This window comes from Cherax quadricarinatus, chromosome 2 (genome assembly GCF_038502225.1).
Source record: "Cherax quadricarinatus isolate ZL_2023a chromosome 2, ASM3850222v1, whole genome shotgun sequence".
NCBI classification, from domain to species: Eukaryota; Metazoa; Arthropoda; class Malacostraca; order Decapoda; family Parastacidae; genus Cherax; species Cherax quadricarinatus.
In genome coordinates, this window is record NC_091293.1 from 58,274,742 (window position 1) to 58,300,180 (window position 25,439).

The window sequence follows — 25,439 nt, forward strand, 5'->3', positions numbered from 1 at the left end:
TGTATCCATATGCTCTTGCTGTACCATCCGCAGTGTACATATTGGGTGCACGGCAAATTAGCCGCTTTGGCAGAAAAATCTAAATCTAATTTGCAGGACAAGTCTGTAATTTCACTAACATGTATATTTTTTTTTCATGTCAAAAGGTGGTGGGGTTTGCAGCCTGATACTTATCACTGCCAGGGGTCTGCCAGCCAAAAGAAAATAAGGACCAATGAAGTAGAGTATGGGTATTACTGAAATTTCTTGGTGTTCACAGCTGGTCGCTTCATATATGTTAGTCAAAGCTTATACAAACTTTGGTACAGGTGTATGGAAAAATTCTACTTGAGACAGCTACCAAGCACACCATGCTCCACTTCCAGTTAAATGTTTTCTTAGGAAACATTCCCCTGTCTAACAGTAATAAAAGTTTATATTGTAATCCCCTAAAAGCAAGATTTTAACAATTAACCAAGAAAACATAGCTTGAATAACAATTAAATGGTTAAATTATTGGTGAAAGGCTGCTAACTTGGTATAGTTTATTGTGATGCTTACTATAAAACACTGCTACTACTGCTATAACTAATTACGTACTGTATTGTATAGTGATGTATTGGTTGCAATGCCCATCACTAATGGTTGCAAACATGCTGATATATTTAGGTAGATAAATTCTTTACTAGTGTTTTAAAAACAAAGCTCATTTCAGCTTTGTTTTGACCATCTTATGTTTTAACTTGTCAAAAATTAATTCATGTCAAAAACTAATTCATAATGTAGTTTGTTTTCTAGCAAGATTATGTGTGTTAATTTCTGAGCGATCCAAGCAATAGACAGAATTAAATATTAGCTATTCTAGGTTGGGTTAGGCTATTTATTTTAATTTAAACTGAATTACTATTCAAAATTTATGTAGAGTTAACTGTCACCCCAAATTGAAGGAAAATGCCTGGTAGTATGGGACACCATAATTATTGTTTAATTCACTGGAAATAAACTGCTACTGTGCATTCTGTGTGTAGGATGGACAGTAGTATATTTAAACAAAGGCCATATGCTTTATAATGTATGTATTATGGGCTCTACTGTTTACCGAAGTTTTTTTTTTAGATGTATGTACTGTACCATGTATTAGACTCATTTGTTTTTCTTGAAAAGATTTTTGGTGTGGTTTAATATAATGGGCAAAATTATTTTTATCTATAAATAAAAAGCAAGAAATTATTATATACCTAACATAGGGTACTGAGTGCTATTGCATTTGTGGATATTATTAGTTTTCTCCCTTGCATGCTACTGTATAATTTTTTTTTTTTTGCTTTTTCATTGCAGACAGATGCATTACCCTCCAGAGACCGCTTGCATCATGCTCCTGGCACGAATCATTGCTACTGTTCGCCAGGCTGCTGATAAGGAGGGAGCAACAGCTCTGTTCATGCAGTTTTGCCATCGCACTGTGAACGAGGAAGAAGAGATTGCCCATAAATTACTTGGAGCAGAGTTCCATGACCAGTTAGAGGCTCTGCGAGTAATGATGGAAAAGGGATTAGGTGCACCAGAAGTTCAACATGTAAGTACAGGTGTTTTTTTTTTTTTTTTTTTTTTTTTTTTACACAGGGTTTGACAAGGTTAAGGATACCTAGCTTTATTGACAAGCTATTTACAGGTTAAGGATTCCTAACTTCATTGGCAAGCTAAGAGCTGTTACCTACATCAGCTCATTTGAAAGCATTTTTATTGTTATGAGACATACAAGGAGGGAACAGGATGAAATTGGAGCCATCTGTGGGCCAGCATTTTCATTTGATCAACTGACTTTATCTCACTGACATCATTATGCTGTACGAATGTGTTCCATACTCGAATCATCCTGGGTATATATGATCTCAGATGGAGTGATGTTCTGGAGAAGGGTACAGCCAGAGTGAAGCTGCTGCTTTCTGCCCGTCTTGTGGCATAAAAGCTTGTTTCACGCTGTCCTCGAAGTGGATCCAAGTGTGGTACTTTGACAATATTGGCCTTGTACATAACAGTAAGGCCACCCACATCCCTCCTATGTTGAAGGCTCTGCTGAAATGACAGATCTATCCAGGATGGGTCCAGGCAAAAGATGAGACATCTTGCTCTGTTCTCTACTCTGTCAAGTAGTCGCAGATGAGAGGGGGGGCAGGCAAACCAAGAAAGTGGAGCATACTCAAGGTGTGAGCGTACTTGTGCCTCGTACAGAATCTTGCAACCCCTACTGTCAAGTAGATGCGAGATATGGCGAAGTGCTGTAAGCTTCCTGGCTGCCTTGTTTGCAAGATATACAACATGGTTCTTCATGGTTAGTTTGGAGTCAAATTTCACCCCAATTCAATTCAATTCAATTAAAAGTTTATTCTCTATAAGGATTACAATGCTGAGTTTACAGAATTTGGGTATTGTGTGGTTTACATGTAGTAAAATAATAATTACAGAGTGTACCACTAGAACACCTAGCATGGGTAGGCAATTCGGGCAGACTTGTATTAAATCTTAAACTTAAAATATTACAAAGTATGAGGCAAGTTGGTATTATGGCTAAGTGACTAAATACTAGTTTGTGAGTTTAGCAATGTGAATGCTTTTGTTTTGGCACAATACATAGTTTCAGTATTGGAGTATCACAGGCCAACTTACGACTAGTTAGGATTCATTATTTTAAGATTAAGATTGATATTTCTATTTATGGTCAAATGGGTGAGTGAGTGTAAGTGTGAACCACCAGGTGGTATTCGTGTAATTAGTTGACAGGGTGTATCAGGGAGATAAGATGTTTTCTAATGGTAGTTTTGAAGGTGATGAATGTGTCTGCAGTTCTAGAGTTTTCAGGTAGGGTGTTCCAGATTTTAGGGCCTTTGACATACATTGAATTTTTGTAAAGGTTTAGTCGGACACGGGGAATGTCATAGAGATGTTTGTGTCTGGTGTTATGCCTATGGGTTCTGTCACAACTATCAAGAAAGCGTTTTAGGTCAAGGTTAATATTGGAATTTAAGGTCCTGTAGATGTAGATTGCACAGTAGTAAGTGTGGATGTACTAAACAGGGAGTAAGTTTAGATCTATGAAGAGTGGGGGGGTGTGTTGCCAGGGATGGAATTTAGTGACTATTCTTACTGCTGCTTTTTGTTGGGTTATTATTGGCTTTAGGTGTGTTGCTGCAGTTGATCCCCAAGCACAAATAGCATAGGTGAGGTATGGATAAATAAGTGAGTGGTATAGTGTGAGAAGGGCATTTTGCGGCACGTAGTATCATATCTTGGAGAGGATCCCAACCGTTTTGGATACTTTTTTGGTTATGTGTTGGATATAGGTGCTGAAATTCAGGTTGTTGTTGAGGTATAGGCCTAGGAATTTGCCCTCATTATGTCTGGCTATTAGAGTGTTGTCGATCTTAATGTTAATTTGCGCAACTCCTGCTCTGCTACCAAACATAATGTAGTAGGTTTTGTCAGTGTTAAGCGTAAGTTTATTGGCTGTCATCCAAGTCGATATTTTGATCAGCTCCTCGTTAAGGATGGTGTTGAGGGTGGCAAGATTAGGGTGAGAGATGACATAAGTCGTGTCGTCAGCAAAGAGAATGGGGTTCAGGTGTTGGGATACGTTTGGAAGATCATTGATGTGTATGAGGAATATGAGGAAAGGATATCAACTTCTTCTCCAGGTGCCAACACCCTCCCATTCATCCTTACTACTATTTTTTTTATAAATGCAGGTAAAAATGTATTTAATCTATATCACTGGAATTTTAATCAAGAAATGTCTTCACATCTGTTTAAGCCTTTAGCATTTCTCTACTCTAAAGAGGGGTACATTTTTAGGCCTACTTTGAGCCTTTGCAGAGCCTTATCACTGCACAGGCAACTGTTAACCCTTTAAGAGTTGACAGGCCCTCTCCAAACTTGTTCTCAGGGTCGAAAATTTTTCGAAAAAAAAAAAAAATTTCTTATGAAATGATAGAGCATATTTTTGTGAGTATTATAGGCAAAAAAAAAAAATTGTGATCAATACTTACCGAGATATGGAGGCATGAAGTTAACAGAAAGTGAGCTGCTTACGGCAACTTCTCCGAATGCCAGTCACGGTAATAGCTTATTTATTATTTTTTCTAGTTTTTCTTTTATTTTTTAACATTTTATTTTTTCAAGTAACTTTTAAGGCCTGTGAGACCAACATAAGCTATATTTTGGATATACAGTGGACCCTCACCTAACGCTATCAATCCGTTCCTGAGAGCTCAACGTTAGGCGAAATTGTCGTAAGCCGAATTAATTTTCCCCATAAGAAATAATGGAAATCAAATTAATCCGTTCCTGACACCCCAAAGTATGAACAAAAAAGGATTTTTACCACATGAAATATTAATTTTAATACACACAAACTGAAGAAGACATGCACAGTTACATGACACTTACCTTTATTGAAGATCTGGTGATGATTGATGGGATGGGAGGAGGGGAGACTGTGGATGGTGTTAATGTTTAGAAAGGGAATCACCTTCCATTAGGACTTGAGGTGGCAAGTCCTTTTCTGGGGTTACTTCCCTTCTTCTTTTAATGCCACTAGGACCAGCTTGAGAGCCACTGGACCTCTGTCGCACAACACATCTGTCCATAGAGGCCTGTACCTCCCGTTCCTTTATGACATTCCTAAAGTGTTTCACAACATTGTTAGTGTAATAGTCACCAGCACGGCTGTGTGAGGGTGATTTTCATCAAAAAAGGTTTGCACTTTAAGCCACATTGCACACATTTCCTTAATCTTTGAAGTAGACAACTTCTTCAATTTCTCTATCCCCTCCTCCGGAGCAGTTTCCTCAGGTCTGGTCTCTTGCTGTTGAAGATGATCCAGCAGCTCATCAGTGGTTAGTTCGTCATTGTCCTCCTCCACCAACTCTTCCACATCCTCCCCACTAACCTCCAACCCCAAGGACTTCCCCAATGCCACAATGGATTCCTCAACTGGCATAGGATTCCCAAGGTTAGCCTCAAACCCTTCAAAATACCTTTTGTCTACACATTCTGGCCACAGTTTCTTCCAAGCACAGCTCAAGGTCCTCTTAGTCACTTTCTCTCAAGCCTTACCTATAATGTTTACACAATTGAGGATGCTAAAATGATCTCTCCAAAACTCTCTTAGAGTCAATTGAGTTTCTGAGGTCACTACAAAGCACCTTTCAAACATAGCTTTTGTGTACAGTTTCTTGAAGTTGGAAATGACCTGCTGGTTCATGGGCTGCAGGAGAGGAGTGGTATTAGGAGGCAAAAACTTGACCTTAATGAATCTCATTTCCCGCAGAAAGTCGCTCTGCCACGTCTGAAGGATGACCAGGAGCACTGTCTAATACCAGGAGGCACTTAAGATCTAATTTCTTTTCAATTAGGTAATTTTTCACAGTGGGGGCAAATGCATGGTGCAACCAGTCATAGAAAAAGTCCCTAGTGACCCATGCCTTACTGTTTGCCCTCCACAGCACACACAAATTAGCCTTGAGGACATTGTTTTTCCTGAACACTCTGGGAGTTTCAGAGTGATACACCAATAAAGGCTTCACTTTGCAATCAAAACTAGCATTAGCACACATCAACAGAGTAAGCCTGTCTTTCATAGGCTTATGTCCTGGGAGTGCCTTTTCCTCCTGAGTAATGTAGGTCCTGCTTGCCATTTTCTTCCAAAACAGGCCTGTTTCGTCACAATTAAACACTTGTTCAGGTTTCAGTCCTTCACTGTCTGTGTACTCCTTGAATTCCTGCACATATTTTTCGGCTGCTTTGTGGTCCGAACTGGCAGCCTCACCATGCATGATCACACTATGTATGCCACTACGATTCTTAAATCTCTCAAACCAACCTTTGCTGGCCTTAAATTCACTCACATCACCACTAGTTGCAGGCATTTTTCTAATTAAATCCTCATGCAACTTCCTAGCCTTTTCACATATGATCGCTTGAGAGATGCTATCTCCTGCTATCTGTTTTTCGTTTATCCACACCAATAGCAGTCTCTCAACATCTTCTATCACTTGCGATCTCTGTTTCGAAAACAAAGTTGCACCTTTGGCAAGAACAGCTTCCTTGATTGCCGTTTTCTTGGCCACAATAGTAGCGATGGTTGATTGGGGTTTTGTGTACAACCTGGCCAGCTCGGAGACACGCACTCCACTTTCATACTTAGCAATGATCTCTTTCTTCATATCCATAGTAATTCTCACCCTTTTTCCTGCAGGGTTGGCACTAGAAGCTTTCTTGGGGCCCATGGTGACTTATTTTGCAGGTGCAATCACTAAAAAGGCTGTGATAATATGAAATGTTCCGATTGAATGCTTGGAAGCGACCACGGTGGCTGGCTTGTAAACACTGGCACCCACAGAACAAGTGAGGTGGGCTCAGGCTGCACGTGGACGCGTCTCGAACGAATCGCGTTAAGCGAGTTTTTTAGCGCTAGCCGAGGCAAAATTTTTGTGTTAAAATGTATCGCTAGGCGGATTTAACGTTATACGATGCGTTCGTTAGGCGAGGGTCCACTGTATACACTCTTTTTATGCTACACAGTAACTGTACAAACATAGACAGGTGAACATTTTCACCTATTTTAGTCACACACTATTGTCTAGAAATATATACATAGTATTTATAGGTCCCAGCAATGTTTTAGACACACTGGAGTATATACGAAACTCTTTGAAGCATGGTGTAATACAGTAGACCCTCGACCAATGTTGGCATCGTCTAACATTAAATCCGACTAGCGATACATTTTAACGCAAAAATTTTGCCTCGACTAGCGCTAAAAAACCCAACCAATGCTATTTGTTTCGTTCAAGACGCGTCCACTTTGGCCTGAGCGCGCCTCACTTGTCCCATGGGTGCCAATGTTTACAAGCCAGCCAGCCACCACGGTCCCATCCAAACATACAATCTGAACATTTCATATTATCACAGAGTTTGTAGTGATTGCACCTGCAAAATAAGTCACCATGGGCCCCAAGGAAGCTTCTAGTGCCAACCCTACAGCAAAAAGGGTGAGAATTACTATGGATATGAAGAAAGAGATTATTGCTAAGTATGAAAGTGGAGTGCGTGTCTCCGAGCTGGCCAGGTTGTACACAAAACCCCAATCAACCATCGCTGCTATTGTGGGCAAGAAAACGGCAATCAAGGAAGCTGTTCTTGCCAAAGGTGCAACTATGTTTTTGAAACTGAGATCGCAAGTACTCGAAGATGTTGAGAGACTGTTATTGGTGTGGATAAACGAAAAACAGATAGCAGGAGATAGCATCTCTCAAGTGATCGTATGTGAAAAGGCTAGGAAGTTGCATGACGATTTAATTAAAAAAATGCCAGCAACTAGTGGTGATGTGAGTGAATTTAAGGCCAGCAAAGGTTGGTTTGAGAGATTTAAGAATCGTAGTGGCATTCATAGTGTGATAAGGCATGGTGAGGCTGCCAGTTCGGACCACAAAGCGGCTGAAAAATATGTGCAGGAATTCAAGGAGTACATAGACATGACACAGCTTCTGCAAGCCGTGTTGGCAACCTGTACACTGACAATGTTGTGAAACACTTTAGAAATGTCATAAAGGAACGGGAGGTACAGGCCTCTATGGACAGATATGTTGTGCGACAGAGGTTCAGTGACTCTCAAGCTGGTCCTAGTGGCATTAAAAGAAGAAGGGAAGTAACCCTGGAAAAGGACTTGCCACCTCAAGTCCTAATGGAAGGGGATTCCCCTTCTAAACACTAGGACCATCAACACTCCCCTCCTCCCATCCCATCAATCATCACCAGATCTTCAATAAAGGTAAGTGCCATGCAACTGTACATGTCTTCTTCAGTTTGTGTGTATTAAAATTAATATTTCATGTGGTAAAAACAATTTTTTTTTCATACTTTTGGGTGTCCTGCACGGATTGATTTGATTTTCATTATTTCTTATGGGGAAAATTAACTTGACTAACGATAATTTTGACTAACGATGAGCTCTCAGGAACGGATTAATAGCGTTAGTCAAGGGTCGACTGTACAAGTATCACTCCACTGCTGACAGTGCAGTAGTGGAGTGACACTTGATGATCATGCACTGTCTTGGCTTTATTTGTTTTCAATGTTACACATAAACATGTCTGTCTGTCTGTCCATCTGTCTGTCTAGCTCTCTCTGTTTATCTGTCTCTGCTTATCTGTCTTTCTGTCTGCATGTCTCTCTTTCTGTCTTAGAGAGAGCCACTCATGAATGATGATGTAAGAAAGTAGTAAGACAGAAAAAGTTAGCATATGAGAGGTTTTTACAATGTAGAAGTGATGCAAGGAGGGAGGAGTATATGGGGAGAAAAAGAGAGGTTAAGAGAGTGGTGAAGCAATGTAATAAGAAGCAAATGAGAGAGTGGGTGAGATGTTATCAACAAATTTTGTTGAAAATAAGAAAAATTTTTGGGGTGAGATTAATAAGTTGAGGAAGCCTAGGGAACTAATGGATTTGAGTTAAAAATAGGAGAGGAGAGTTATATAATGGAGAGCTAGAGGTATCGGGAAGATGGAGGGAATGTTTTGAGGAATTGTTAACCCAATGACTATTGCAACCCCAAATCCTGAAGTGTCTCCTGGTGTTGAAAAATTTTTGAAAAAAAAAAAAAAAAAAAAAAAAAAAAAATCTTATGAAATGATAGAGAATCTTTTCCTGATGTTAATGATACCAAAAGAACGAAATTTGATGGAAAACTTACAGAATTACGCTCTCATGAAGTTAGCGACCTCGGCAATATTTACGAATCGGCAATTTCACCCACCCACATTGAGCCTTATTTTCGGCTAATTCCATTGTTCCAGTCAACCAAACTCATAGCTATTTCTTTAGAACTCCGTTTGTTCTCTCGATTGAGTACAAGAAACTGCCCATTTACTGATAACTACCCAATAACCCTACAGACTTAAACAACTATAGGCCAATATCAAACTTAGCATTGCTATCCAAAATCTTTGAGAAACTCGTGCACAGGAGACTATATTCATTTATAACAGCACAAAACATACTCAACCCCTGCCAATTTGGATAGGAAAAATAAAAGCACTAATGATGCAATCATAAAAATGCTAGATCTGCTTTACACAGCATTGGAAAATAAGGAATATCCACTAGGAATTTTTATTGACCTAAGAAAAGCTTTTGACACAGTAGACCACGACATCCTACTCTACAAACTTGACCATTACGGTATAAGAGGCCATGCGCTTGCTTATTTCAAATCTTACCTTACTAATAGGTATCAGTATGTTACCATTAAAGACACAGCATCAACAACATGGCCACTTGATACTGGAGTTCCACAGGGAAGTGTCCTTGGTCCCCTGCTCTTCCTCATATACATCAATGATCTTCCAAACGTATCCCAACACCTGAAACCCATTCTCTTTGCTGACGACACGACTTATGTCATCTCTCACCCTAATCTTGCCACCCTCAACACCATTGTTAACGAGGAGCTGATCAAAATATCGACTTGGATGACAGCCAATAAACTTACGCTTAACACTGACAAAACCTACTATATTATGTTTGGTAGCAGAGCAGTAGATGCACAAATTAACAATAAGATCGACAACACTCTAATTACCAGACATAATGAGGGCAAATTCCTAGGCCTATACCTTGACAACAACCTGAATTTCAGCACCCATATCCAACACATAACCAAAAAAGTATCCAAAACAGTTGGCATCCTCTCCAAGATACGATACTACGTGCCGCAAAATGCCCTTCTCACACTATACCACTCACTTATTTATCCATACCTCACCTATGCTATTTGTGCTTGGGGATCAACTGCAGCAACACACCTAAAGCCAATAATAACCCAACAAAAAGCTGCAGTAAGAATAATCACTAAATCCCATCCCTGGCAACACACCCCTCCACTCTTCATAGATCTAAACTTACTCTCTGTTCAGTACATCCACACTTACTACTGTGCAATCTACATCTACAGGACCTTAAACTCCAATATCAACCTTGACCTAAAACGCTTTCTTGATAGTTGTGACAGAACCCACAGGCATAACACCAGACACAAACATCTCTACGACATTCCCCATGTCCAACTAAACCTTTACAAAAATTCAATGTATGTCAAAGGCCCTAAAATCTGGAACACCCTACCTGAGAACTCTAGAACTGCAGACACATTCATCACCTTCAAAACTACCATTAGAAAACATCTTATCTCCCTGATAAACCCCATCAACTAACTACACGAATTCCACCTGGTGGTTCACACTTACACTCACTCACTCACCCATTTGACCATAAACAGAAATATTAATCTCAATCTTAAAATAATGAATCCTATGATACTCCAATACTGAAACTATGTACTGTGCCAAAACAAAAGTATTCACATTGCTAAACTCACAAACTAGTATTTAGTCACTTAGCCATAATACCAACTTACCTCATAATTTGTAATATTTTAAAATAAAGAATTAAACTAAGTCTGCCCGAAATGCCTAGCCATGCTAGGCGTTCTAGTGGTACACTCTGTAATCATTATTTAACTACATGTAAACCACACAACAACCTAATTCTGTAAATTCAACATTGTAATCTTTATAGAGAATAAACTTTATAGAGAATAAACATGGCCAGAAATTTGCAATTTGGCCAATTTCACGCAAATTAAAAAATATGCCAATTTCAAAATAGGGTCCAGAATGAACAATGCAGACATTCCTGGCTCTTTGTTCATCAGTCACATCTCCAGGCCCTTCTGATATTACTCTTGCTTTCTATTTTGAATTTTTATTCAAACAAAAAATATGAGATTTACCGTTATGCAGACTACTGCGATATTGTAATAATTGTATAAATAATGTCAACCCATTCATGACTGCATATTAGAATGGCTAGTTGGACATTTATTGAACAATGACATCATTTGTTGACTATTGAACATTGGGAAAAATCAAACATTTCCCCTACTTTGAGCTCCATTTCAAGGTTCTTTTCATAGTAAAACCAATCAAAATCACCTCTTTTTCTACAATATGTTTTCCATTCTATCAAATGAGACCAAGAAAATGAGAATACAACCATAAATACTATATGAAAATACACAACAAAGTCGGTGTTTTATTCCAAAAACACAGTCGGAGTTTTTTTTTCTCATTATGTACACTGTGCTGCAGGATCTTTTTTATATGGTGGGTAGAATAAAAGGGAGTAAAGCAGCTGGGATTGATGGGATAAAGATAGAAATGTTGAAAGCAGGAGGGGATATAGTTTTGAAGTGGTTTGTGTTTTTATTTCATAAATGTATGGAAGAGGGTAAGATACCTATGGATTGGCAGAGAGCATGTATAGTTCCTTTGTATGAAGGCAAAGGGGACAAAAGAAAGTGTAAAAATTATAGGGGAATAAGTCTGTTGAGTATACCTGGTAAAGTGTATGGTAGGGTTATTATTGAAAGAATTTTGAGTAAGATGGAGAGCAGGATATCAGATGAACAAGGAGGCTTTAGGAAAGGTAGGGGTGTGTAGACCAGGTGTTTGCAGTGAAACATATAGGTGAGCAGTATTTAGATAAAGGTAAAGAGGTTTTTGTGGTATTTATGGATTTGGAAAAGGCATATGATAGGGTGGATAGGGGAGCAATGTGGCAGGTGTTGTAAATATATGGAATAGGAGATAGGTTATTGAAAGCAGTGAAGAGTCTTTACAAGGCTAGTGAAGCTCAGGTTAGGGTATACAGTGGACCCCCGGTTAACGATTTTAATCCGTGCAAGAGGGCTCATCGTTATGCGAAATAATCGTTATGCGAATTAATTTTCCCCATAAGAAATAATGGAAATAAAATTAATCCGTGCAAGACGCCCAAAAGTATGAAAAAAATTTTTTTTTACCACATGAAATGTTAATTTTAATACACACAAACTGAAAAAGGCATGCACAATTACATGACACTTACTTTTATTGAAGATCTGGTGATGATTGATGGGATGGGAGGAGGGGAGAGCATTATCTTCTTACTGTTTAGAAGGGGAATCCCCTTCCATTAGGACTTGAGGTAGCAAGTCCTTTTCTGGGGTTACTTCCCTTCTTCTTTTAATGCCACTAGGACCAGCTTCAGAGTCACTGGACCTCTGTCGCACAACAAATCTGTCCATAGAGCTCTGTACCTCCCGTTTCTTCAAGACTTTCCTAAAATGGGCCATAACATTGTCATTGAAATAGTCACAAGCACGGCTTGCAACAGCTGTGTCAGGGTGATTTTCATCTATAAAGGTTTGCAGTTCAAACCACTCTGCACACATTTCCTTAATCTTTGAAGTAGGCACAATGGATTCCACAACTGGCATAGGCTTCTCAGGGTTAGCCCCAAACCCTTCAAAATCTTTCTTAATTTCCATACTAATTCTCACCCTTTTTACCACAGGGTTGGCACTAGAAGCTTTCTTGGGGCCCATGGTCACTTATTTTCCAGAAACACCACCGAAAACACTGTAATAATACGAAATATTCCGAGTGTATGCTTGGATGTTACCGCGGAGGCTGGCTGGTAAACAATGGGACGGCCGGCACATGTGAGGGCACATTGGACGCGTCTCGGACGAAAATCGGTATGCGGGTTTTTAATCGGTATGCGGGGCAAAAATTTTGCGATAAAAGTAATCGTTATGCGGAAAAATCGCTATGCGATGCCATCGTTATGCGGGGGTCCACTGTATAGGCGAGAGGTAGATTATTTCCCAGTAAAAGTAGGCCTTAGACAGGGATGTGTATTGTCACCATGGTTGTTCATTATATTTGTAGATGGAGTTGTAAGAGAAGTGAATGCTCGGGTGTTGGCAAGAGGTGTGGGGGTTAAAAGATAAAGAATCTAACACAAAGTGGAAGTTGTCGCAGTTGCTCTCTGCTGATGACACTGTGCTTTTGGGAGATTCTGAAGAGAAGTTGCAGAGTTTGGTTGATGAGTTTGGTAGGGCATGTAAAAGAAGGAAATTAAAAGTGAATATAGGAAAGAATAAGGTGATGAGGATAACCAAAAAATTAGGAAACAGATGATTGGATATCAGATTGTAGGGAGAGAGTATGGACGAAGTGAATGTATTCAGATATTTGGGAGTGGATGTGTCAGCAGATGGGTCTATGAAAGATGAGGTGAATCATAGAATTGATGAAGGGTAAAAGGTGAATGGTGCACTGAGGAGTCTGTGGAGACAAAGAACTTTATCCATGAAAACGAAGAAGAGAATGTATGAGAGTATAGTTGTACCAGTGCTCTTGTATGAGTGTGAGGCATGGGTGGTGAATGTTGCAATGAGGAGAAGGTTGGAGGCAGTGGAGATGTCATGTCTGAGGGCAATGTGTGGTGTGAATATAATGTAGAAGATCCGTAGTTTGGTGATTAGGAGGAGTTGTGGGATTACCAAAACTGTTATTCAGAGGGCTGAGGAGGGTCTATTGAGATGGTTTGGATATGTAGAGAGGATGGAACGAAATAGAATGACTTCGAGAGTGTTTAAATCTGTAGTGGAAGGTAGGTGGGGTAAGGGTTGGCCTAGGAAAGGTTGGAGGGAGGGGATAAAGGAGGTTTTGCGTGCGAGGGGCTTGGACTTCCAACAAGCGTGCGTGAGCGTGTTAGATACGAGTGAATGGAGACAAATGGTTTTTGGGGACTTGACGAGCTGTTGGAGTGTGAGCAGGGTAATATTTTGTGAAGGGATTCAGGGAAACTGGTTAGCTGGACTTGAGTCCTGGAGGTGGGAGGTGCAATGCCTGCACTTTAACCCTTAAACTGTCCAAATGTAGATCTACGTTCACCTGCGTGGCGCTCCGAACATTTTGAAAAATAAAAAAATCGTTTTTTGTTTTTAAATTAAAGAGAGGTATTTTCTGTGTGGTATGACCAAAAAAAAATTTTTTTTGGCCAAGTACTTACCGAGATATAAGACCGTGAAGTTGGCTCTGGATGCTCACCTTGCGGCAGCATCCAATCCTGCCGCTTGCAGAAGGGTTGCCGATATACCTTTCTTTCTTGTTTTTATTTTTATGTAATTTTTATATTCTGATAATTACAGTTTATAATAGTTCTTGTGATTTCATAGCCAATCTTTGGTCTGACACTAATATTATGTTCTGAAATAGTACTCAAATTGTAACAATCACATTGACAGGTGAACATTTTTACCTGCCTTGGCCATTTACTATTGTCTAGAAATATATACAAAGTATATATAGGTTCCAGCAGTGTTTTAGACACGCTGGAGTATGAAACTCCTTGAATGGTGTTATGACGAGGGCCACATAAGTGACATTTGATGAATGTGCTTTGCTGGAGGGAACCTTGCCTTTATATGTTTTTACTCTTGCACGCAAACATGTCTTTGTATGTCTGTTTGTCAGTCTATCTGTCTGTCTATCTGTACATCTATGTCTGTCTATCTGTCTGTCTGTCCAGTTCAGCTTATCTTTCTGTCTTCTGTGTGTGCCTGGAGTGTAATGTGAACTCCTTGAATAATGGTGTTATGGCAGTGTCAGATAACAGTGACATTTGATGAATGTGCACTGCTGGAGGAGGCAACCTAGCCTTTATATGTTTTTACTCTTGCACACAAACATGTCTCTGTATGTCTGTCTGTCAGTCTATGTGTACATCTGTCCATCTGTACATCTATCTGTCTGTCTGTCTGCCTAGCTCTGCTTATCTGTCTAGTTCTGCTTATCTGTCTTTCTGTCTGCCTTCATGTCTGTCTTTCCATCTGCTTGTCTCTATCTCAGGGAGCGGCTAGTAAACCTGTTGGTTTGTGGTGTATGGGCTGCTTCCTGATTGCTGAGCAAGTGACACTGCTATTACTTGTGTCATGTTTATGTCTTATATCTACAAACACTGTATAGCATTTGGCCTGGAATTTTGGGGTTATCCTAGGTAATTTACATTATGTATAATCGTATTTATGAGTACACGTGAGAGACAGAGATACAAATAGACAGTGATATAGACAGATAGAGATATAGATACACAGAGATATAGACAGATAGAGAGATAGAGATATAGACAGATAGAGAGATAGAGATATAGACAGACAGAGATATAGATAGTCAGATATATAGATAAACAGAGATATAGACAGATACAAACAGAGACAGCCAAAGCCAGCCAGCTAGCCAGCCGAATATATAAGAACATAAGAAAGAAGGAACACTGTGGCAGGCCTGCTGGCCCATGCAAAGCAGGTCCATGTCACCCCCTGGCTTAGACCAATGGCCCACCTAGTCAGGTCACATCCACTGAAAGAAGGAGCACGACATCTGACTTAGTAGCACAAGCTAGTCAGGTCCATCTCACACCCACCCACACCCACTCATGCATTTATCTAACCTATTTTTACTTTCCTCTTAAAATGTGAGTGTTAATATGACATGACATCAGTGAATCCTTGGTGTTTGCCACGATATTTGCTCTAGATTGTGCTCAGTTGAACTGGTGCTCCCACAAGGTACTAAGTGCTCCTAGATTTTTTTCATAATGCGCACACTGAGTGCACAGACCCATTCTTTCATGTCTAGGCGACTCAGGCCTATCACACCAAATTTGAAAGAATGTAAAATAAAACGTTGATCTATGTTCGGAGGCCACCGCACGTCAACGTATATCTACGTGTGGACCGTTTAAGGGCTAAAGGAGGGGTTTGGGATATTCTCTGTTTGGAGTGACATCTGAACTGTCATATCTTTGCATCTCTGCAAAGACAGTGATTATGTGCGAATGGTGGTGAAAGTGTTTTTTCTTTTTTGGGCCACCCTGCCTTAGTGGGAGATGTCCGGCACCTTCAAAATCTAGAACAGTACATTCAGTAACCTACCCCTCAACCTTTCATCTACTAACTCAGTCCTGCAGATTGATCTTGTTGCATACTTCATCATGCCTCATATGTTTATTTTCTTTGTCTTTTCAAAGCAAATTCCCTATAACTTAATGTCTTACTAGGAATACTTTAATAATTATTAAAGATTCTGCATTGTTATTTACACTTGGGGCTCCAAGTTTTTCCTCTACACTGTCTATATCATTGTCTCTCACTTCATCTTTAAAGTTTACAAAAATAATAATTTCCTCCATTGGTTCAAAATTCCTCAAATGTTCACTTTTACAGAGAGGAACTTCATTGAGATTTTTTTTTTATTTATTACAAGTACATGTACATGGTATACAGGCTTAGCTGACATCAATGACATACAGGAGGCCCTCCACATTCGCGAGGATTAGGGGATCAAGAACCTCGCGAATCTTGAAAATTCGCGAATGTTTGGTGCGCAAATATGGTGTAGGGAAATATAATAATACTGTACTGTAGCGTTCGCGAATGTTTTGATGCCCAAATATATTGAATGGAGACAAATGGTTTTTAATACTTGACATGCTGTTGCAGTGTGAGTACAGTAACACTTATGAAGGGATTAAGGGAAACCGGCAGGCCGGACTTGAGTTCTGGAGATGGGAAGTACAGTGTCTGCACTCTGAAGGAGGGGTGCTAATGTTGCAGTTTTATAACTGTAGTGTAAGCATGCCTCTGGCAAGACATTGATGGTGTAAATGATGAAAGTTTTTCTGTTTTGGGCCACCTGCCTTGGTGGGAATTGGCCGATGTGTTAATAAAAAAAAATATAACAATACTGCTTCCTTAACCTATTGAACCACAAACAGTCATAAAACACATGAAAAGATAACATAAAACACATGAAAACCGAGAGCTGGGCATTCGGGAATGTTTGAAGCTCGCGAAAGTGGAACTTATGAAAGTGGAAGACTAGCTGTAGTACCATATAGAAAGCCACTTGTTATGTAGAGCATTTTGGGCAAATTAGGTCAGATTTGTCCTAGGATGCGACCCACACCAGTCAATTAACTCCCAGGTACTCATTTCACTGATGAGTGAACATAGACAACCTGTGTAAAGAAACTCGCCCAATGTTTTTACCCTCGCTGGGAATCGAACCCAAACCCTCGCCGTGTGAAGTGAGAGCTTTAACTTCAGTTGAAGAAGCATGTTCCACAGGTGAAATGTCTCAGTCAGTTTCCTCTGCAATTGTGTATTTATCACCACTTGTTAGCTTTGTGCTGTTTGTGTCCAAACATTCACATAACACTTAACAGTTGAAAAAATTGCTTATACAAATGCAAAAGGTAGAGAAGATTAATGAGATTGAAAATGTATGAATGATGAAAGTGAGATGTTTCCTGCTAGAAATTCTCTGTTGTAATGTGTATGCCAAGCAATGAATACAATACCTGGAACAGACTGTATGGTTTGGCATCACTCTTGGTAAAAAGAGATGGTATGATTGATTGTATAAAGGGGTAATTTCATATTATTCAGGCAGAATTATTCTACTTGATCATTTATTTTGTACCCTGGTTTGCGGACTCTTCTTGTATGATTAACTTTTAGGATACAGAAGTCAGAAACTTATTTTATATTTTCTCTGCTTTTATCAGATATCAGTCATAAATTAGATAAGAAAAGATATATTCTGTAACAGATTGTGTAGTATATAATTCAAGAAATGTGTACATTAATTGTAGTGCTACATTTGATATGTCATAATATTACAAACTTTTGAACCTATTTTTTACTAATCTGTAATTGTACAATTTTTGTTCTAGTGGTTAACACCAGAAGGCTTCAGATCTCTTGTTGCATTAGTGGGTACAAATGGACAAGGTATTGGCACTAGTCCTTTGAGCCGATGGGTGCGTAATTGTGATGCTCTGGAAATTTCTGCTGCAGAGAGAGAGAAGTTAGACCAAATAGTTGATGACATGTATGTCCAATTGGAAAAAGGTGAGGCATTTATTGATTTTGCACTAAAGTGTTGTAACTAGGTAGATCAAACCGTAATGTTTTGTTTGAAGGTGTTAAATCCTGATAGATAGTACCATATTTTGAACACAAGTGTTATATAGTACTAATGATACGTGTATACATTCAAGAAATGCAGATGAAAGTATCCATTAATTACTTTCATACTATGGTATAAAATGTATTTTTATTGTAAACACATTTTTAAAATATGAATCTGTTGTAGAGTGAAGTCATGTTGATATATAAGAACATAAGAAAGAAGGAACACTGCAGGATGCCTACTGGTCCATGCGAAGCAGGTCCATTACCCCCTGCCCCCCAGATTAGCCCAATGACCCACCTAGTCAGGTCACTTCCACTTAAGGAAGGAGCACAGCATCAGACCTAGTAGCACAAGCTAGTCAGGTCCAACTCACACCCACCCACACCCACTCATGTATTTATCTAACCTATTTTTAAAATTACACAACGTTTTAGCCTCTATAACTGTACTCAGGAGTTTGTTCCACTTATCCACAAGTCTATTACCAAACCATTGCTTTCCTATATCCTTCCTGAATCTGAATTTTTCCAACTTGAAACCATTGCTGCAAGTCCTGTCTTGGCTGGAAATTTTCAGCACACTATTTACATCCCCTTTATTTATTCCTGTTTTCCATTTATACACCTTGATCATATCCCTCCTAATTCTATGCCTTTCGAGAGAGTGCAGATTCAGGGCCCTTAGTCTATCCTCATAGGGAAGATTTCTGATACATGGGATCAACTTTGTCATCCTCCTCTGTACGTTTTCCATTGCATTTATATCCATTCTGTAATACGGTGACCAGAACTGTGCAGCATAATCTAAATGAGGCCTAACCAATGATATATAGAGTTGAAGAACAGTCTGAGGACTTCTACTATTTATACTTCTAGATATGAAGCCAAGGATTCTGTTAGCTTTATTGCAAACATTATTGCACTGTTGTCCTGGTTTTAGATTACTGCTAACCAGAACTCCTAAATCCTTTTTGCAATCAGTAGTATTAAGATGTACATTATTTAGTTTATATGTGGTATGGTTATTTTCCTGTCCAACATTTAAAACTTTGCATTTGTCTATATTAAACTGCATCTGCCACTTCTCCAACCATTGCATCAGTCTATTCATATCATCCTAGAGTGCTCTAGTGTCCTCATTAGAATGAATTGGACGGCCTGTTTTGGTGTCATCAGCAAATTTGCTTATGTCGCTATTTATTCCCTCATCTATGTCGTTTATGTAAATTGTGAACAACAACAACGGGCCCAACACTGACCCTGTGGAACACCACTTGTGATGTGCTCCCATTCTGATTTCTCCCCATTTATGCAAACTCTCTGTTGTCTATTTGTCAGCCATGCCTCTACCCAGGAAAAAATTTCTCCTATTCTGTGTGCCTTAAGTTTCCTCAATAGCTTCCTTCAATAGCTTATTGAAAGCCTTACTGAAGTCCATATACACAATATCATATTCGTTACCATGATCTACCTCCTCAAACACCTTAGTAAAAAAAGGTAGTAAATTTGTAAGACACGAACGCCCCTTTGTAAAACCGTGTTGAGATTCATTAATCAGTTTATGCCTATCAAGATGGCTACGAACTGCTTCAGAAATTATTGATTCCATAAATTTTCCCACTATGGAGGTAAGGCTTATTGGTGTATAGTTTGAAGCTAAGGACCTGTCACCTGCCTTGTAAATAGGTATTACATTTGCCATTTTCCACTTATCAGGCACTATGCCAGTTTGTAGTGATACGTTGAAAAGATTAGCCAAAGGTATGCTAAGTTCCTCTTTACTTTCCTTTAACACCCTTGCAAACAGTTCATCAGGACCTGGGGATTTGTTGGGTTTTAATTTCTTTATTTGTCTGAGGACCATGTCACTAATTACCGCAATTGTGCATAGTTTATTATCGTCCTGTTGTACATAATCTATTATTTCAGGAATTTCGCTAGTATTTTCCTGGGTAAAAACTGAGAGGAAGTAGGTATTGAAAATTTCACACGCATCCTTATCACTGTCAGTGATCTGACCAGAGTTATTCTTAACTGGGCCTATCTTGTCCCTAATCTTACTTCCGTATACCTGAAAGAACCCTTTTGGGTTAGTCTTCGAATCCCTTGCGGCCTTAGCCTCATAATCCCTTTTTGCTTTTCTTATTCCTTTTTGTTTTATTTCTCTCTTTAATTGAATATATTGTTTTCGTAACTGCCCATCCCCTCTTTTGATTTGCCAAAATATGCCTCTCTTTTGACCATTGAGATGTTTTAATCTATTGTTCATCCATTTGGGATAATTTTTATTAGATCTAATTTCCCTACTCGGAACAAAAGTTGTCTGGGCAGCTAGAACTATGCTCTGAAAAATGTCATATTGGCAACCAGCACCACCTACCTGACCCATAGCCAGGTCATCCCAATTTAGCCCACCCAGGTAATTTCTCAGTCCCATGAAATTGGCCAAGCAAAAGTCTGGGACAGAGACTTAATTGCAGTTATCTGGGTAATTCCATAATATATTGAAACTAAGTGATTGCTTTCCCCAAGCTCATCATTAACCTCAAGATTATTAATTAGTGATTCTTTGTTGGCAAGAACCGAGTCAAGCAGATTGTTTCCTCTAGTTGGTTCTGTCACAAACTGTACTAAAAAGCAATCCTGAACTGCATCAAGAAAGTCACTAGACTCAAGATTTCCTGTCATATTGTTTCAATCAATTTGTCTAAAGTTAAAATCTCCCATTAACACAACATTTTCATATCTAGATGCCTTATGAATTTCGTCCCATAACAGCTTACTGCACTCCCTATCAAGGTTTGGAGGCCTAAAAATCACACCCAAAATTAATTTGTCATAACCTTCGAGAAACTGTAGCCAAACAGATTCTGTGTTCGATGTTTCTAATCTTATGTCTTAAGGCAACAATTTAAATTATCTCTGACATACATCGCCACTCCACCACCCTTCCTGTTGACTCTATCAGTGTGGAATAGTTTATAACCCTGTATGTTGCATTCAGAAGGCGTTTCTCTGTCTTTCAGGTTGAACCGGGTCTCTGTTATACCAATAATATCTATATTACCTGCACTGGCAAGTAATCTTAGCTTGTCTATCTTATTTCTTAGACTCCTACTATTTGTATAGTAAACCTTAAGGGAGCTAGTCACTTGTTGCCCTCTACTATCTCTCTTTGTTTGTTGATCAATTGATTTGCCTTTACTAGCAACTTTATTTTGAATATTGTCTTTTAAACATATCCCTGAGGTATCCCGGTAATATCTGCTGTTTTTAACCCTAATACTGCAGCCTGATTGTTTCCCACAAACACCATACCTCTATAATCTGTCATTTTAAATTCCTGGACAAGTCATCAGTTACCCTCTCAATTGAATTGACTAAAGCAACCACTCCAGCCCCCAGAGAGATGAAATCCATTCCTTGCATACATATCATGTTTGCCATAGAATATGTCCCAGTTATCAATGAATGGGATTGCAAGTTCCTTGCAGTACCTGTCTAGCCAGCAATTTATACCAGTTGCCCTAGACATCCATTCATTGCCCACTCCGTTTCTAGGCAAGATGCTACATATGACTGGGATCCCTCCCTTGGACCTGACTACTACTATGGCTGACCTGTACTTATCCAGCAGCTCCTGTCTCTTGCCCATCCCAATGTCATTACCCCCAGCACTAAGACAGATAATGGGTTTGTTCCCATTACCTGACATAATATTATCCAACCTGCTGACTATGTCACCAACACCAGCTCCTGGAAGGCACACCCTCTGTTTGACCTTTCTATCTCTGTTACAAGAAGCACAGTCCATATGTTTTACCTGAGAATCTCCTACAATTAAAATATTCTTACCTTGATTAGCAGGGGAATCAGTGGTACCTTCAACCTCACTAACAGAGAATCGATTTCCTACCTTCACATCTTCTCTGTTAACCCTCCTTATCTTCTTCCTGAACTGTGAACCACTTGCCACATAAAGCGGCTGCCACTCTTACTTGGTGACCATTTCCTCCTTATCAGCTAAATCCTTCTCACACTCACTCCCAACCTCATCTAGGCAAAGCTTCAGCCTCCTATTTTCCTCCTGAAGAAGTAGAACCTCCTCCTTCAACACCTGAACCTGAGATTCTAAAACACTACAAGCCATGGTGCTTGGTAACACCCCACGCTAACTCCCAGAGAGCTTAGGACAGATATGAACCCCCCCCATCCCCCCCCACACACACAAAGGCTAAACATTGCCTTGATAAAAGTTTTTTGAGTTATGTGTCCATTTACCTAACAGTATAGTATAGCTCTACTGTCTAGTGAGACATTACTATCTTTTTTTTTTTTTTTTAATACCAGAGGCTGGAGGGTTTCTGAACAATGAGGCATCAGGACTGTACCCACTGCAGAGCTCTTGTAACCACAGTTGTGATCCTAATGCCATGCCCACTTTTCCATACAATAACTTCCACTTAGTGATGACAGCAGTGAAAGACATCTCAGCTGGTGATGAAATCTGTGTCAGTTATCTAGATGAATGTAATCTGAGCAGGAGTCGACATTCTCGCATTACTATTCTCAGGTAGGAGTACAGGTTTACCACAGAGTTGATGTACTATAACAAGAAAATAGTAATGAGTGCCATTTATTAGATGTATTAATGTGATTGAAATTGCGTGGTGTATAATGTTCTACCATTGACATAGCTGAATTTAACAGTTTTTGTTTCTTAGTTTTGTCTTAGCATGTGGTTAATGCATCATATTAATACTATAATAGGTAGTAAGTTATTAAATGCTGTAAAGAGTTTTTATGAGGATAGTGAGGCTCAGGTTAGGGTGTGTAGAAAAGAGGGAGACTACTTCCCGGTAAAAGTAGGTCTTAGACAGGGATGTGTAATGTCACCATGGTTGTTTAATATACAGTGGACCCCTGCTTTACGATCACCTCCCAATGTGACCAATTATGTAAGTGTATTTATGTAAGTGCATTTGTACGTGTATGTTTGGGGGTCTGAAATGGACTAATCTAATTCACAATATTCCTTATGGGAACAAATTCGTTCAGTACTGGCACCTGAACATACTTCTGGTATGAAATAATATCGTAAACCAGGGGTCCACTGTATTTATAGATGGGATTGTAAAAGAAATGAATGCTAGGGTGTTGGGGAGAGGGGTGGGATTAAATTATGGGGAATCAAATACCAAATGAGAATTGACACAGTTACTTTTTGCTGATGATACTGTGCTTATGGGAGATGCTAAAGAAAAGTTGCAAAGGTTAGTGGACGAGTTTGGGAGAGTGTGCAAAGGTAGAAAGTTGAAAGTGATGAACATAGAAAAGAGTAAGGTGATGAGGGTATCAAATGATTTAGATAAAGAAAAATTCGATATCAAATTGGAGAAGAGGAGTATGGAAGAAGTGAATGTTTTCAGATATTTGGTAGTTGACATGTCAGCAGATGGATGTATGAAGGATGAGGTTAACCATAGAATTGATGAAGGAAAAAAGGTGAGTAGTGCATTGAGGTATATGTGGAGACAAAAAACATCTATGGAGGCAAAGAAGAGAATGTATGAAAGTACAGTGGTACCAACACTTATATGGGTGTGAAAGTTGGGTTGTAAATGCAGCGGCGAGGAGGCGGTTGGAGGTGGTGGAGATGTCCTCGACGGTTGGAGGCGGTGGAGATGTCCTCGATGGTTGGAGGCGGTGGGGATGTTCTGTCTAACAGCAATGTGTGGTGTAAATATTATGCAGAGAATTCGGAATGTGGAAATTAGGAGAAGGTGTGGAGTTAATAAAAGTATTAGAGGGCTGATGAGGGGTTGTTGAGGTGGTTTGGTCATTTAGAGAGAATGGATCAAAGTAGAATGACATGGAGAGCGTATAAATCTGTAGGGGAAGGAAGGCGGGGTAGGGGTCATCCTCGAAAAGGTTGGAGGGAGGGGGTGAAGGAGGTTTTGTGGGCGAGGGGCTTGGACTTCCAGCAAGCATGCATGTTAGATAGGATGCGTGTTAGATAGGAGTGAATGGAGACGAATGGTATTTGGGACCTGAAAAGCTGTTGGAGTGTGAGCAGGGTAATATTTATTGAAGGGATTCAGGGCAACCTGTTATTTTTATATAGCCAGACTTGAGTCCTGGAAATGGGAAGTACAATGCCTGCACTTTAACCCTTTGACTGTCGCAGGCCCCTTTCTGAAACTGTCATTCTATGTCGATAAATTTTTGAAAAAAAAAAAAAAATGATTTTTTCTTATGAAATGATAGAGAATCTTTTCCCGATGCCAATGACGCCAAAAGTTTGAAATTTGGTCGAAAACTCACGGAATTACGCTCCCGCGAAGTTAGCGGTCTCGGCGACATATGCGTATCTGCGATTTCGCCAACTTTGAGCCGTTTTCAGCCAATTCCATTGTTCCAGTTGACCAAACTCATAGCTATTTCTTTAGAACTCCATTTTATCTATCAGCTGAGTACAAGAAACTGCCCATTTACCAATTTGAACTACCCAATATGGTGGTCAGAAATTGGCAATTTGGCCAATTTCACGCAAACTAAAAAAGATGCCAATTTCAAAATAGGGTCCAGAATAAACAAGGTAGACATTCTTGGCACTAAAATAACATATCCTCTGTTCATTAGTCACATCTCTAGGCCCCTCTTATATTATTATTGCTTTCTATTTTGATTTTTTATTTATACAAAAAAATACAAAATTTACTGTTATGCAGACTACTGCATTATTGTAAAAATGGTATAAATAATATCAGTGCACTTGTGAAAGAATATTAGACTCCCCAGTTGAAGTGTATTGGATGTGTGGTGTGATTTGTTTACTCCTGAACATTGGTAAAAATCGAACATTTTCGCTACTTTGAGCTCAGTTTCAAGGTCGTTTTCATCGTCAAAGTAATGAAAATCATCTCTATTTCTGTAATAAGTTTTCCATTTTATCACCTAAGACCATGAAAATGCGAATACAACGATAAATACTATACGAAAATACACCTCAAAGTCGGCGTTTTAATCCAAAAAAACGATCAGTTTTTTTTTTCTCATTACGCACTGTGTGCTGTGTGCTGCAGGATTTTTTTTATGTGGTGCACACATAAGTAAGTTAGTTTCGTAATCTTACTTATCTTAGCTATGATGTTTGCATTGTGGTAGTTTCCTTTAGTCATGGTTTTGACATTTTTGTGCATGAATTCATGAATTTATGTGTAAAGGTGTAAATATTTTTTGTCCTTTTAAGACATTTTCAGTTTTACAGTTAAGCAGGGATATTAGTGTAAGAAAATCCACTAAAATTTTAAAATGGCTTAATTTTATAATTTAAAATTAGAGAGAATTGATGGAGGGAATTTAAAGTCCGGGAACTCTTTAATGTGCTTTTACTTTACCACACACTGGTATTTTTTTACTTGCCAAATGTTTTCCATTGAAATAGTGACCCTAAAAAGAGGAAACGCTCTCACCATCACTCATTCAATGACTGTATTCACCTATTTGGAATGATGATGATAATATTTTCTTTTTG

The 25,439-nt window shown here is 39.2% G+C and overlaps 1 protein-coding gene across 9 annotated transcripts in view; it reads left to right on the top strand.

Annotated features, from left to right (window-relative positions):
- Smyd5 (SET and MYND domain containing, class 5) overlaps window positions 1-25,439 on the top strand; it is a 182,264-nt gene that overhangs the window by 102,913 nt on the left and 53,912 nt on the right. For 7 of the 9 annotated variants that reach the window (XR_008407784.2, XM_053783534.2, XM_053783614.2 and 4 more), the window contains 4 exons: window positions 147-230; window positions 1,318-1,555; window positions 17,662-17,839; window positions 22,253-22,475. Coding sequence is in view for 8 of the 9 variants with exons in the window: in XM_053783534.2 (XP_053639509.1) it covers window positions 147-230; window positions 1,318-1,555; window positions 17,662-17,839; window positions 22,253-22,475 (723 nt within the window). In the remaining variant the exon portion in view is untranslated. The remainder of the gene's footprint in view (window positions 1-146; window positions 231-1,317; window positions 1,556-17,661; window positions 17,840-22,252; window positions 22,476-25,439) is intronic. The other 2 variants (XM_053783957.2, XM_053784036.2) reach the window with 2 other exon arrangements.